Source organism: Bombina bombina, chromosome 4 (assembly GCF_027579735.1).
Source record: "Bombina bombina isolate aBomBom1 chromosome 4, aBomBom1.pri, whole genome shotgun sequence".
Lineage (NCBI taxonomy): Eukaryota > Metazoa > Chordata > Amphibia > Anura > Bombinatoridae > Bombina > Bombina bombina.
Window position 1 is genome coordinate 1,141,370,810 of NC_069502.1, and position 15,400 is coordinate 1,141,386,209.

The following is a 15,400-nucleotide window of genomic DNA, read 5'->3' on the forward strand; positions in this document are numbered from 1 at the left end:
GTGTTTTCTACAAACATGTACAATATATATATATATATAGCTTGTAATTTTTTTTTTTCAGTCCTGGAACACCGATGGCTTTTACCAAGCTCAGCCTGTGCAGATGGTTACATAAAGCACTGCAATAGACTGAGAGGTGCTCTTACTAAAACGGGATTTTATGTAGGTGTATCAGCTTTTATTAGAACAATGTAAACCTTCAACATTTAGACCACATACTTGAGCATTCAGCTAGTTTCAAGAGATCTGTAAAGACAACATCTCAATGGCAACAGCAGTTAGTTATTCATTCTAAATTTAGTCAAGAGAGGTTAACGACCCACAATGTATCCAGTCATTCCAAGACGCTGAAATGTGCTATAACATCCTGCTCTTGGAACCTCAAATAAACAGTTTGCTAATAAGCTTTTTCTAGTTCTATATTTCTGTTTGGAACAGCTGTGCGGTGTTTAGCGTAGCTCAGTTCTATAGCCGCAGTCTCTGGGGGTGACGTGTGTCGGCATGTGCACATTTCATTTTGTCAAGGCTGGAGACTCGGTAATTAGACAGCGGGGATACTGTGGCTAATAACTAACTAGGAAATGTCACCCTATTCTGTAACCTTCTATCCTCAAAATACAAAGTACCATTCCTATACATTACAATTTAACTGCTACAGCATGCAAAATTTATTCTCACAGTGTTTACAGTGCACACTCATGTACATGCTGGGGTTGGGTTAGTAATATCAGGAACATCATCTACATTTTCTTTTTATTTTCTTAAAATGATGGTAAATTTTCCCCTTTGTATAAACAGATGCGGAATGTTAGCGATATTTTAGATGCAGTTTAATTCATCAGTTGTAATGTAGATGCGCTATAACTTGCTTTTTAATGTAGCGCTGAAATTCAAATACCCTGCCCCTCCGGCATCCATTTCAAAATAATTTTCCTTCCTAAGATAGGGAGAGTCCACGGCTTCATTCCTTACTTTTGGGAAATAGAACACCTGACCACCTGGAGGAGGCAAAGACACCCCAGCCAAAGGCTTAAATATCCCTCCAACTTCCTCATTACCCCAGTCATTCTTTGCCTTTCATCATGTTAGGAGATGGCAGAGAATTGTCAGAAGATTCGGAGAGTCCTGAAAAAGGGTATCTGCCCTTCGAGAAAGGACTGGAGTTTTAAGTAGTCATGTCAACCTCTCAGTGAGAGTATTATTGAAAGTTAGAGTCTGGAGATGAAGGGAAAGTGTTAGAAGTAGTCTGGATGGTTTTGCAGAAAAACTCTAACAGCTCCTAAGCAATCAGTGTTGAGGAGTTTCACTGCCTGCTTTCTCTCACTCAAGTCCATATCGGCAGCGCTGCTATAAGACTGTCACACTTGAGAGGCTGTGTTCTGTTCCACAGCATGGATCCTGGAGGTAAGATCGTTTCAATTTTAACACATAAAACACTATAAAAGGGTCACAGTGTGGCTCCTTTATACCTTGATAGGATACAGGGTTAATATCCTCTGCAGGGGGTTTATTGAACAGTTGGGGTTAATTAATCAGTGTCTTATTTTATTTACAAGACAAAGATATTCCTATAGGGGGCGCTTCCTAATTACAAGTCCTATAGCAAAAAAACAGCCAAAAAAAAAAATTTGTTAACATCCAACGATGGTCAGTCCCTGATGGTGATTGATCTGTAAAGAAGATAAACACAGAGGCGCCAATATGGCCTAGTAACGTCTATAAAAAGGATTATAGGTGTTGTATTTCCCAACAGTAAGGAATGAAGCCGTGGTCTCTCCCTATCCGGAAGGAAAGGAATTTATCTGGTAAGTATAAATTATGTTTTTTGTGAGATAACGGTTTGAACTGTTCTCCAATCAGCGCTCTAGCCATACGGCACTCAATTTTTTTTACATTTTTTTAGCTAGAGTACCAATTGGAAAACAGTTCAAACCATTAGCTAAAAAAAATAAATTACATTTTAAGTTGGTGGCCAGAGCGCAGGGTATTTGAATTTCAGCGCTACATTAAAATATAAGTTATAACGCATCTTCATTACAACTGATGAATTAAACTCCATCTAAAATATCGCTAACATTCCTTATCTGTTTATAGAAAGGGAAAAGTTTACCATTACTTGAAATAAAAGGAGAATTGTTTTCTCTTCCCAATGAACAATTATGTTTTCTTTCATGTAATTGGCAAGAGTCCATGAGCTAGTGACATATGGGATATACAATCCTACCAGGAGGGACAAAGTTTCCCAAACCTCAAAATACCTATAAATTCACCCCTCACCACACCCACAATTCAGTTTTACAAACTTTGCCTCCTATGGAGGTGGTGAAGTAAGTTTGTGCTAGATTTCTACGTTGATATGCGCTTCTCAGCATTGTTGAAGCCCGATTCCTCTCAGAGTACAGCGAATGTCAGAGGGACGTGAAGGGAGTATCACTTATTGAATACGATGATTTCCCTAATGGAGGTCTTTTTCATAGGTTCTCTGTCGATTCATCTCCTACCTCCCTTTTCAGATCGACGATATACTCTCAATTTACCATTACCTCTACTAATAACTGTTTTAGTACTGGTTTGGCTATCTGCTATATGTGGATGGGTGTCTTTTGGTAAGTATGTTTCTCCTGTTAAGTGTAGTCAGTCCACGGGTCATCATTACTTATGGGATATTAACTCCTCCCCAACAGGAAGTGCAAGAGGTTCACCCAAGCAGAGCTGCTATATAGCTCCTCCCCTCTACGTCATACCCAGTCATTCTCTTGCACTCAACTAATAGATAGGATGTGTGAGAGGACTGTGGTGATTAAACTTAGTTTTTTATATCTTCAATCAAAAGTTTGTTATTTTAAACGACACCGGAGTGTGTTGTTTCCTTCTCAGGCAGAATTTGAAGAAGAATCTACCTGAGTTTTTTGTATATGATCTTAGCGGACGTAACTAAGATCCGTTTGCTGTTCTCGGCCATTCTGAGGAGTAAGGTAACTTCAGATCAGGGGACAGCGGGCAGGTTCACCTGCAAAGAGGTATGTTGCAGTATATTATTTTCTAAGGAATGGAATTGACTTTGAAAATACTGCTAATACCGATATAATGTAAGTACAGCCTTAAATGCAGTAGTAGCAACTGGTATCAGGCTGACATGTATATATGTTTACACTTAAGTATTTCTGGGGAATGGCACTTCACTGGGAAAATACTGTATGCATATAATTTTTAGCCTAACTTGCAGTGGGAGCGACTAGCAGCAGGCTTTTTAATGACACTTCATATATTAGATTTTAAACGTTTACTGGCATGATAAATCGTTTAATTATCTGAGGTACTTGGTGAAAAATGTTTTGGGCTTTATTTTCCACATGGCTGCCGTTGTTTTAAATTAAAACAGTTTACTGAGCTTCCCTCACTGTTGTAGTGTGAGTGGGAGGGGCCTATTTTGGCGCTTTTTCTACGCATCAGAAATTCAGTCACAGTCTGTCTTTTTCTCCCTGCATGATCCAGGACGTCTCCACAGAGCTCAGGGGTCTTCAGAACTAGTTTTGAGGGAGGTAATCACTCACAGCAGACCTGTGAGACTGTGCTTGACTGTGATAAAAACGCTTATATTGTCAATTGTTATACGTTTTTTCTGATATTAAGGGTTAATCATCCATTGCTAATGTGTGCAATCCTTTGCTAAATTTGGTTTATATAACTAATCCGGTTCATTGTTATTCAACTGTGACAGTTTTTGTGTGCTTCTTAAAGGCACAGTAACGTTTTTACATATTGCTTGTAAATTTAGTTGAAAAGTATTTCCAAGCTTGCTAGTCTAATTGCTAGTTTGTTTAAACATGTCTGACACAGAGGAAACTCTTTGTGCAATATGTTCAAAAGCCAAGGTGGAGCCCAATAGAAATTTATGTACTAATTGCATTGATGCTACTTTAAATAAAAGTCAATCTGTACATGTTAAGCAACATTCACCAGACAACGAGGGGGAAGTTATGCCGACTAACTTGCCTCACGTGTCAGTACCTGCATCTCCCGCTCAGGAGGTGCGTGATATTGTAACGCCAAGTACATCAGGGCGGCCATTACAAATCACTTTACAAGACGTGGCTAATGTTATGACTGAAGTTTTGTCTAAATTGCCAGAACTTAGAGGTAAACGAGATCACTCGGGGATGAGACCAGAGTATACTGATAATGCTAGAGCCATGTCTGATACTGCGTCACAATATGCAGAGCATGAGGACGGAGAGCTTCATTCTGCGGGTGACGGATCTGATCCAAATAAATTGGATTCAGACATTTCAAATTTTAAGTTTAAGCTGGAAAACCTCTGTGTATTGCTAGGGGAGGTGTTAGCGGCTCTGAATGATTGTAACACAGTTGCAATCCCAGAGAAAATGTGTAGGTTGGATAAATATTTTGCGGTACCGACGAGTACTGACGTTTTTCCTATACCTAAGAGACTTACTGAAATTATTACTAAGGAGTGGGACAGACCCGGTGTACCTTTCTCACCCCCTCCTATATTCAGAAAAATGTTTCCAATAGACGCCACCACACGGGACTTATGGCAAACGGTCCCTAAGGTGGAGGGAGCAGTTTCTACTTTAGCTAAGCGTACCACTATCCCGGTGGAGGATAGCTGTGCTTTTTCAGATCCAATGGATAAAAAGTTAGAGGGTTACCTTAAGAAAATGTTTGTTCAACAAGGTTTTATATTACAACCCCTTGCATGCATTGCGCCTGTCACGGCTGCGGCAGCATTTTGGTTTGAGTCTCTGGAAGACACCCTTGACTCAGCGACATTAGATGAGATTTCACTTAAGCTTAAGACCCTTAAGCTAGCTAATTCATTTATTTCTGATGCCGTAGTACATTTAACTAAACTTACGGCTAAGAATTCCGGATTCGCCATTCAGGCACGCAGAGCGCTGTGGCTAAAATCCTGGTCAGCTGATGTAACTTCTAAATCGAAACTACTTAACATACCTTTCAAGGGGCAGACTTTATTCGGGCCCGGTTTGAAAGAAATTATCGCTGATATTACGGGAGGTAAAGGCCATGCCCTGCCTCAAGACAGAGCCAAACCCAGGGCTAGACAGTCTAATTTTCGTGCCTTTCGTAATTTCAAGGCAGGAGCAGCTTCAACTTCCTCTGCTCCAAAACAGGAAGGAGCTGTTGCTCGCTACAGACAAGGCTGGAAACCTAACCAGGCCTGGAACAAGGGCAAGCAGGCCAGAAAGCCTGCTGCTGCCCCTAAGACAGCATGAAGTGAGGGCCCCTGATCCGGTAACGGATCTAGTGGGGGGCAGACTCTCTCTCTTCGCCCAGGCTTGGGCAAGAGATGTCCAGGATCCCTGGGCGTTGGAGATCATATCTCAGGGATATCTTCTGGACTTCAAAGCTTCTCCTCCACAAGGGAGATTTCACCTTTCAAGGTTGTCAACAAACCAGATAAAGAAAGAGGCGTTTCTACGCTGTGTACAAGACCTTTTACTAACGGGAGTGATCCATCCAGTTCCGCGGTCGGAACACGGACAAGGGTTTTACTCAAATCTGTTTGTGGTTCCCAAAAAAGAGGGAACCTTCAGACCAATATTGGATTTAAAGATCCTAAACAAATTCCTAAGAGTTCCATCATTCAAGATGGAAACTATTCGGACAATCTTACCCATGATCCAAAGAGGTCAGTACATGACCACAGTGGATTTAAAGGATGCTTACCTTCACATACCGATTCACAGAGAACATTACCGGTATCTAAGGTTTGCCTTCCTAGACAAACATTACCAGTTTGTAGCTCTTCCCTTCGGGTTGGCTACGGCTCCAAGAATCTTTACAAAGGTTCTGGGCTCTCTTCTGGCGGTACTAAGACCGCGAGGAATTTCGGTAGCTCCTTACCTAGACGACATTCTGATACAAGCGTCAAGCTTTCAAACTGCCAAGTCTCATACAGAGTTAGTACTGGCATTTCTGAGATCACAAGGGTGGAAAGTAAACGAGGAGAAGAGTTCTCTCTTACCACTCACAAGAGTTCCCTTCTTGGGGACTCTTATAGATTCTGTAGAAATGAAAATTTACCTGACAGAGAACAGGTTAACAAAGCTTCTAAATGCCTGCCGTGCCCTTCATTCCATTCAACACCCGTCAGTGGCTCAATGCATGGAGGTAATCGGCTTAATGGTAGCGGCAATGGACATAGTTCCTTTTGCACGCCTGCACCTCAGACCGCTGCAATTGTGCATGCTAAGTCAGTGGAATGGGGATTACTCAGATTTGTCCCCTACGCTGAATCTGGATCAGGAGACCAGAGATTCTCTTCTATGGTGGCTTTCTCGGCCACATCTGTCCAGGGGGATGCCCTTCAGCAGGCCAGACTGGACAATTGTAACTACAGACGCCAGCCTTCTAGGTTGGGGCGCTGTCTGGAATTCCCTGAAGGCTCAGGGATCATGGACTCAAGAGGAGAGTCTCCTTCCAATAAACATTCTGGAATTGAGAGCAGTTCTCAATGCCCTACTGGCTTGGCCTCAGTTAGCAACTCTGAGGTTCATCAGGTTTCAGTCGGACAACATCACGACTGTGGCTTACATCAACCATCAGGGAGGGACAAGGAGTTCCCTAGCGATGATGGAAGTTTCAAAGATAATTCGCTGGGCAGAGTCTCACTCTTGCCACCTGTCAGCGATCCACATCCCAGGAGTGGACAACTGGGAGGCGGATTTCCTAAGTCGCCAGACTTTTCATCCGGGGGAGTGGGAACTTCATCCGGAGGTCTTTGCCCAAATACTTCGACGTTGGGGCAAACCAGATATGGATCTCATGGCGTCTCGCCGGAACGCCAAGCTTCCTCGTTACGGGTCCAGGTCCAGGGACCCGGGAGCGGTCCTGATAGACGCCTTGACAGCACCCTTCCCGATGCTTCCTCGTTTGATCGCAAGGATCAAACAGGAGAAAGCATCAGTGATTCTAATAGCGCCTGCGTGGCCACGCAGGACCTGGTATGCAGATCTAGTGGACATGTCATCCTGTCCACCTTGGTCTCTGCCTCTGAGACAGGACCTTCTAATTCAGGGTCCTTTCAAACATCAAAACCTAATTTCTCTGAAGCTGACTGCATGGAAATTGAACGCTTAATTTTATCAAAGCGTGGATTTTCAGAGTCAGTAATTGATACCTTAATACAGGCTAGGAAACCTGTTACCAGGAAAATTTACCATAAGATATGGCGGAAATACTTATACTGGTGCGAATCCAAGGGTTACTCATGGAGTAAGGTTAGGATTCCTAGGATATTGTCTTTTCTACAAGAAGGTTTAGAAAAGGGTTTATCTGCTAGTTCGTTAAAGGGACAGATCTCAGTTCTGTCCATCCTTTTACACAAGCGTCTGTCAGAAGTTCCAGACGTTCAGGCTTTTTGTCAGGCTTTGGCCAGGATTAAGCCTGTGTTTAAATCTGTTGCTCCGCCGTGGAGCTTAAACTTAGTTCTTAACGTTTTACAGGGTGTTCCGTTTGAACCCCTTCACTCCATTGATATCAAGCTGTTATCTTGGAAAGTTCTGTTTTTAATGGCTATTTCCTCGGCTCGTAGAGTCTCTGAATTATCAGCCTTACATTGTGATTCTCCGTATCTGATTTTTCATTCAGATAAGGTAGTTCTGCGTACTAAACCTGGGTTCTTACCTAAGGTAGTCACTAACAAGAATATCAATCAAGAGATTGTTGTTCCATCATTGTGTCCTAACCCTTCTTCAAAGAAGGAACGACTTCTGCACAATCTAGATGTAGTCCGTGCCCTGAAATTTTATTTACAGGCAACTAAAGATTTTCGACAAACTTCTTCCCTGTTTGTCGTTTATTCTGGACAGAGGAGAGGTCAAAAAGCATCTGCTACCTCTCTATCCTTTTGGCTTCGTAGCATAATACGTTTAGCCTATGAGACTGCTGGACAGCAACCTCCTGAAAGGATTACAGCTCATTCTACTTGAGCTGTGGCTTCCACTTGGGCCTTTAAGAACGAGGCCTCTGTTGAACAGATTTGCAAGGCTGCAACTTGGTCTTCTCTTCATACTTTTTCCAAATTTTACAAATTTGACACTTTTGCTTCTTCGGAGGCTGTTTTTGGGAGAAAGGTTCTTCAGGCAGTGGTTCCTTCCGTATAGAGATCCTGCCTGTCCCTCCCGTCATCCGTGTACTTAGCTTTGGTATTGGTATCCCATAAGTAATGATGACCCGTGGACTGACTACACTTAACAGGAGAAAACATAATTTATGCTTACCTGATAAATTCCTTTCTCCTGTAGTGTAGTCAGTCCACGGCCCGCCCTGTTTTTTAAGGCAGGTCAAAATTTTTTAGTTATACTCCAGTCACCACTGCACCCTATAGTTTCTCCTTTCTCGTTTGGTTCTCAGTCGAATGACTGGGTGTGACGTAGAGGGGAGGAGCTATATAGCAGCTCTGCTTGGGTGATCCTCTTGCACTTCCTGTTGGGGAGGAGTTAATATCCTATAAGTAATGATGACCCGTGGACTGACTACACTACAGGAGAAAGGAATTTATCAGGTAAGCATAAATTATGTTTTTTTATTACTTAAGACACCTTAGCTATGGTTTTGGCACTTTATGCATTTATATAAAGTTCTAAATATATGTATTGTACTTATATTTGCCATGAGTCAGGTTCATGTATTTCCTTCTGCAGACTGTCAGTTTCATATTTGGGGAATATAAACATTTTTTAAAAAGAAATTTATTTCTTACCTGGGGTTTAGTCTTTTTTTCAATTGACTACTTCTTACAAATTGCGGGCGGTATTAGGCCCGAGGGTGCATTCTTTATTAAAAGAAATGTTAATTACTTTGGATATTGAGGTAACCAGTCCTCTTGACGTTCAGTCTAATAAACGTTTAAATGCTGTTTTTAAACCACCTGTGGTTTCTCCAGGGGTTTTTCCTATTCCTGAGGCTATTTCTGATATGATTTCTAAGGAATGGAATAAGCCAGGTACTTCTTTTATTCCTTCTTCAAGGTTTAAAAAATTGTATCCTTTACCAGCAAAATCTATAGAGTTTTGGGAAAAGATCCCCAAAGTTGATGGGGCTATTTCTACTCTTGCTAAACGTACCACTATTCCTATGGAAGATAGTACTTCCTTTAAGGATCCTTTAGATAGGAAGCTTGAATCTTATCTAAGGAAGGCCTATTTACATTCAGGTCATCTTCTCAGACCTGCAATTTCTTTGGCTGATGTTGCGGCTGCATCAACTTTCTTGTTGGAGAATTTAGCGCAACAGGAATTGGATTCTGACTTATCTAGCATTATTCGCTTGCTGCAATATGCTAATCATTTTATTTGCGATGCTATTTTTGATATTATCAAAATTGATGTTAGATCCATATCTTTAGCTATTTTAGCTAGAAGAGCTTTGTGGCTTAAATCCTGGAATGCCGATATGACATCTAAATCTAGATTACTATCTCTTTCTTTCCAAGGTAATAATTTATTTGGTTCTCAGTTGGATTCTATTATTTCAACTGTTACTGGGGGAAAGGGAGTTTTTCTGCCTCAGGATAAAAAACCTAAGGGTAAATCTAAGGCTTCTAACCGTTTTCGTTCCTTTCGTCAGAATAAGGAACAAAAACTCAATCCTCCCCCCAAGGAATCTGCTTCCAATTGGAAGCCTTCCTCAAATTGGAATAAAGCCAAGCCTTTTAGGAAACCAAAGTCTGCCCCCAAGTCCGCATGAAGGTGCGGCCCTTATTCCAGCTCAGCTGGTAGGGGGCAGATTAAGGTTTTTTAAGGATGTTTGGATAAAATTTGTCCAAAATCAATGGATTCAGAGCATTGTCTCTCAAGGGTATCGAATAGGATTCAGAGTAAGACCTCCTGTGAGAAGATTTTTCTCTCACGTATCCCAGTAAATCCAGTAAAAGCTCAGGCTTTCCTGAAGTGTGTTTCAGACCTGGAGTCTTCAGGGGTAATCATGCCAGTTCCTCTTCTGGGACAAGGTTTGGGGTTTTATTCGAATCTATTCATTGTCCCAAAGAAGGAAAATTTATTCAGACCAGTTCTGGATCTGAAAATTTTGAATCGTTATGTAAGAGTACCAACTTTCAAGATGGTGACTATAAGGACTATTCTGCCTTTTGTTCAGCAAGGACATTATATATCCACAATAGACTTGCAGGATGCATACCTTCATATTCCGATTCATCCAGAACAACATCAGTTTCTGAGTTTCTCTTTTCTAGACAAGCATTACCAATTTGTTGCTCTTCCATTTGGCCTAGCAACAGTTCCAAGAATCTTTTCAAAGGTTCTGGGTGCCCTACTCTCTGTAATCAGAGAACAGGGTATTGCAGTGTTTCCTTATTTGGACGATATCTTGGTACTAGCTCAGTCTTTACGTTCTGCAGAATCTCACACAAATCAACTAGTGTTGTTTCTTCAGAAACATGGTTGGAGGATCAGTTTACCAAAAAGCTTCTTGATTCCTCAGACAAGGGTCACCTTTTTAGGCTTCCAGATAGATTCAGTGTCCATGACTCTGTCTCTAACAGACAAGAGACGTTTAAAATTGGTTGCAGCCTGCCGACACCTTCAGTCTCAGTCATTCCCTTCAGTGGCTATGTGCATGGAAGTTTTAGGTCTCATGACTGCAGCATCAGGATGCGATCCCCTTTGCTCGTTTTCACATGAGACCTCTACAGCTTTGTATGCTGAAACAATGGTGCAGGGATTATACAAAGATATCACATTTAATATCCTTAAATCCCAATGTACGAAACTCTCTGACATGGTGGATAGATCACCATCGTTTAGTTCAAGGGGCTTCTTTTGTTCGGGCAACCTGGACTGTGATCACAACAGATGCAAATCTTTCAGGTTGGGGAGCTGTTTAGGGATCTCTGACAGCACAAGGGGTTTGAAAATCTCAAGAGGCGAGATTACAAATAAATATTTTAGAACTCCGTGCAATTCTCAGAGCTCTACAGTTATGGCTTCTGTTAAAGAGAGAACCGTTCATTTGTTTTCAGACAGACAATATCACAACAGTGGCATATGTCAATCATCTCGGTGGGACTCACAGTCCCCAAGCTATGAAAGAAATATCTCGGATACTTGCTTGGGCGGAATCCAGCTCCTGTCTAATCTCTGCGGTGCGTATCCCAGGTGTAGACAATTGGGAGGTGGATTATATCAGCCGCCAGACTTTACATCCAGGGGAGTGGTCTCTCCATCCAGATGTGTTTTCTCAGATTGTTCATATGTGGGGTCTTCCAGAGATAGATCTCATGGCCTCTCATCTAAACAAGAAACTTCCCAGATACCTTTCCAGGTCCAGGGATGTTCAGGCGGAAGCAGTGGATGCGCTGACACTTCCGTGGAGTTATCATCCTGCTTACATTTTCCCGCCTCTAGTTCTCCTTCCAAGAGTGATTTCCAAAATCATCATGGAACAATTATTTGTGTTGCTGGTGGCGCCAGCATGGCCACACAGGTTTTGGTATGCATATCTGGTTCGGATGTCCAGTTGCCCGCTTTGCCCACTTCCGTTACGGCCAGACCTACTATCGCAAGTTCCGTTTTTCCATCAGGATCTCAAATCATTAAATTTGAAGGTATGGAAATTGAACGCTTAGTACTAAGTCATAGAGGTTTCTCTTACTCAGTGATTAATACTATGTTACAAGCTCGTAAATCTTTCTATAGAAAGATTTATTATAGAGTTTGGAAGACTTACATTTCATGGTGTTCTTCTCATAAATTTTCTTGGCATTCTTTTAGAATTCCTAGAATTTTACAGTTTCTTCAGGATGGTTTGTATAAGGGTTTGTCTGCAAATTCCTTGAAAGGACAAATCTCCACTCTTTCTGTTTTATTTCACAGAAAGATTGCTATACTTCCTGATATACACTGTTTTGTACAGACTTTAGTTCATATTAAGCCTGTCATTATTCAATTTCTCCTCCTTGGAGTCTTAATTTGGTTCTGAACGCTTTACAGGCTCCTCCATTTGAGCCTATACATTCTTTGGACATTAAACTACTTTCTTGGAAAGTGTTGTTCCTTTTGGCTATCTCTTCTGCTAGAAGAGTTTCTGAGCTTTCTGCTCTTTCTTGTGAATCTCCTTTTCTTATTTTTCATTTGAATTTTTACCTAAGGTTGTGAATTCTAACAACATTAGTAGAGAAATTGTTGTCCCTTCCTTGTGTCCTAATCCTAAGAATCCTTTGGAAAGATCCTTACATTCTTTGGATGTGGTGAGAGCTTTGAAATATTATGTTGAAGCTACTAAAGATTTCAGGAAGACTTCTAGTCTATTTGTTTTATTTTCTGGTCCTAGGAAAGGTCAGAAGGCCTCTGCTATTACCTTGGCCTCTTGGTTAAAGCTTTTGATTCATCAAGCTTATTTGTAGTCGGGTCAAGCCCCGCCTCAGAGAATTACAGCTCATTCTACTAGATCAGTCTCCACTTCGTGGGCTTTTAAGAATGAAGCTTCAGTTCATCAGATTTGCACAGCAGCGACTTGGTCCTCCTTGCATACATTTACTAAATTCTACCATTTTGATGTATTTTCTTCTTCGGAAGCAGTTTTTGGTAGAAAAGTTCTTCAGGCAGCTGATTTAGTTTGATCCTTCTGCTTTTGTTTTAAGTTTTTTTCTTTAAAAAATTAAAATAATCTTATTTTTTTGGGTTGTGGACTAATTTTTTCAGCAGAATTTGGCTGTTTTTATTTTATTCCCTCCCTCTCTAGTGACTCTTGAGTGGAGATCCACATCTTGGGTATTGATATCCCATATGTCACTAGCTCATGGACTCTTGCCAATTACATGAAAGAAAACATAATTTATGTAAGAACTTACCTGATAAATTAATTTCTTTCATATTGGCAAGAGTCCATGAGGCCCACCCTTTTTATGGTGGTTATGATTTTTTGTATAAAGCACAATTATTTCCAATTTTCCTTTGTTGATGCTTTCTACTCATTTCTTTATCACCCCACTGCTTGGTTATTCGTTAAACTGAATTGTGGGTGTGGTGAGGGGTGTATTTATAGGCATTTTGAGGTTTGGGAAACTTTGCCCCTCCTGGTAGGATTGTATATCCCATACGTCACTAGCTCATGGACTCTTGCCAATATGAAAGAAATGAATTTATCAGGTAAGTTCTTACATAAATTATGTTTTTCTGATTTATTTGCTATAAATTTTCACTTTCGTTGTTTCATGTGTAAAGTTAACCATTATTTCCCTATCTCTTTTATTTTTTTATATATCACCTAATGTTATGTCTTTCTGGCTGTAGTTGTGTACTAATACAATGCTATAACACAGTAGAGCATTGTCACTGCCCTTTAAATGGGCCTTTCCTGTAGTTTTGGAATAATATAATATAGTGGTTGAGTTTGAAATTGTTTTGAATGTACTATGACCTTGTTTGCTGCAAAAGTTTCTCAATAGCTAAACTGCACCCCAATTTGTCTTATTTGTTAATGTCAAACAAAGTTTTTTCACAACACAAAATTCTAAATTTTGTTTTAAAAATTTAGAGTGGTCATTGTCACTTTAAGTAAAAACAAAATTTTCATGATTCAGATTTCGCATGCAATTTTAAAGGGACAGTCAAGTCCAAAAAAAAAACCTTTCATGTTTCAAATAGGGCATGTAATTTGAAACAACTTTCCAATTTACTTTTATCACCAATTTTGCTTTATTCTCTTAGTATTCTTAGTTGAAAGCTAAACCTAGGAGGTTCATATGCTAATTTCTTAGACCTTGAAGGCTGCCTAATCTAAATGTATTTTGATAGTTTTACACCACTAGAGGGCATTAGTTCACGTTTCATATAGATAACATTGAGCTCATGCATGTGAATTTACCATGGTGACAGCTCTGATTGGCTAAAATTCAAGTCTGTGAAAAGAACTGAAATAAGGGGGCAGTCTGCTGAGGCTTAGAAACGAGGTAATTACAGAGGTAAAATGTGTATAATTATAACTGTGTTGGTTATGCAAAACTGGGGAATTGGTAATAAAGGGATTATCTATCTGTTAAAACAACAAAAATTCTTGTGTTGACTGTCCCTTTAAACATAGTTCCAGTTTACTCAGGAGCTTGCACTTGTCTTAAGCACTCTATGGCAGGAGTGTTTGCAAAATTGTATAAAATTGCTACAAACATTGTTTCAGATACTGCTGCTATTGAGTGCTAAAGACGTGGACTGCTAGTGACCTAGCTGAGCGACTGACATTGCTGATTGGCTCTCTGGCTGTGTACGCATAGGATTGGCAGGTTTCTGTGGCTCCCGAGCAGTACTTCACCTATGTGTTTAACTCATTTTATTGTTGTTATTATTGTTATTGTATAATAAGATAATTCATTTGGATCATTACTACTATTTTTTTTTCTTTCACCAGTTGTTCCGTGAAGTTAGAATAATGAAGATTTTGAATCATCCAAATATAGGTGAGTATTTCACTTCTTTGATTTGACAAGAATTTTAAGCGTTAATTTCCTGTTGACATAAATCTAGCCATGTTAATTGCAGTCGTATTGTGATATATTGTTGGTCACCAACCTCTATGTACAGTAGACCAAAAGCACTGTATTAATATGTGAAAAACAAAGTTAACAATTATTGCAGTCACACTCAAACACAAAACAATTTTCCACAAAGACAAGCACATAGTTGCAAATCAATTAAACAAGTTTTTTATCATGTTACATGGTATAAGATTATATCATATCAGATATATCCAGTCTATACATGAGGACTGGAGTCAACACATTTTATGGGACATAAAAATACTTCAAATCAAAGAGCTTATGTTTGGAAACCTCACCATGGTGTCTTTGGGGAAAACAATGAATCACAGCTGCCTTCAGAGCTTTCCTTGGCCCACCAATAGCACACTTCTCTGAGTATGACCTTAGTAGCTTGGGATAATATGCAGAAACACTACTGACCCTTTCGTACCAGGGCACACTCCTGACTCTTTCATTCCGTGACACATCCCTGGCCCTTTCATTCTGTGGCACACCCCTGACCCTTTTGTTCCAGTGCACACTCCTGACCATTTTGTTCCATGGCACACTCCTGATCCTTTCGTTCCAGGGAGCACTCCTGACCCTTTCGTTCCAGGGCGCACTCCTGACCCTTTCATTCTGGGGCACACCCCTGATTTTTGTTCCAGGGCACACTCCTGAGCCTTTCATTCCGGGGAACACTCCTGGCCATTGCATTCCGGGGTTCACTGCTGACCCTTTCGTTCCCGGGGCACACCCCTGATTTTCATTCCATGGCACACTCCTGACCCTTTCATTCCATGGCACACTCCTGACCCTTTCATTCCATGGCACACTCCTGACCCACAGCTGGCCCTTTTGTTTCCAGGGCACACCCCTGAC

At 40.7% G+C, this 15,400-nt stretch overlaps 1 protein-coding gene across 1 annotated transcript in view; it reads left to right on the plus strand.

Annotated features, from left to right (window-relative positions):
- MARK1 (microtubule affinity regulating kinase 1) overlaps positions 1-15,400 on the plus strand; it is a 554,415-nt gene that overhangs the window by 248,127 nt on the left and 290,888 nt on the right. Inside the window, exon 4 of the mRNA XM_053712515.1 lies at positions 14,410-14,458. Coding sequence (XP_053568490.1) covers positions 14,410-14,458 — 49 coding nt within the window. The remainder of the gene's footprint in view (positions 1-14,409; positions 14,459-15,400) is intronic.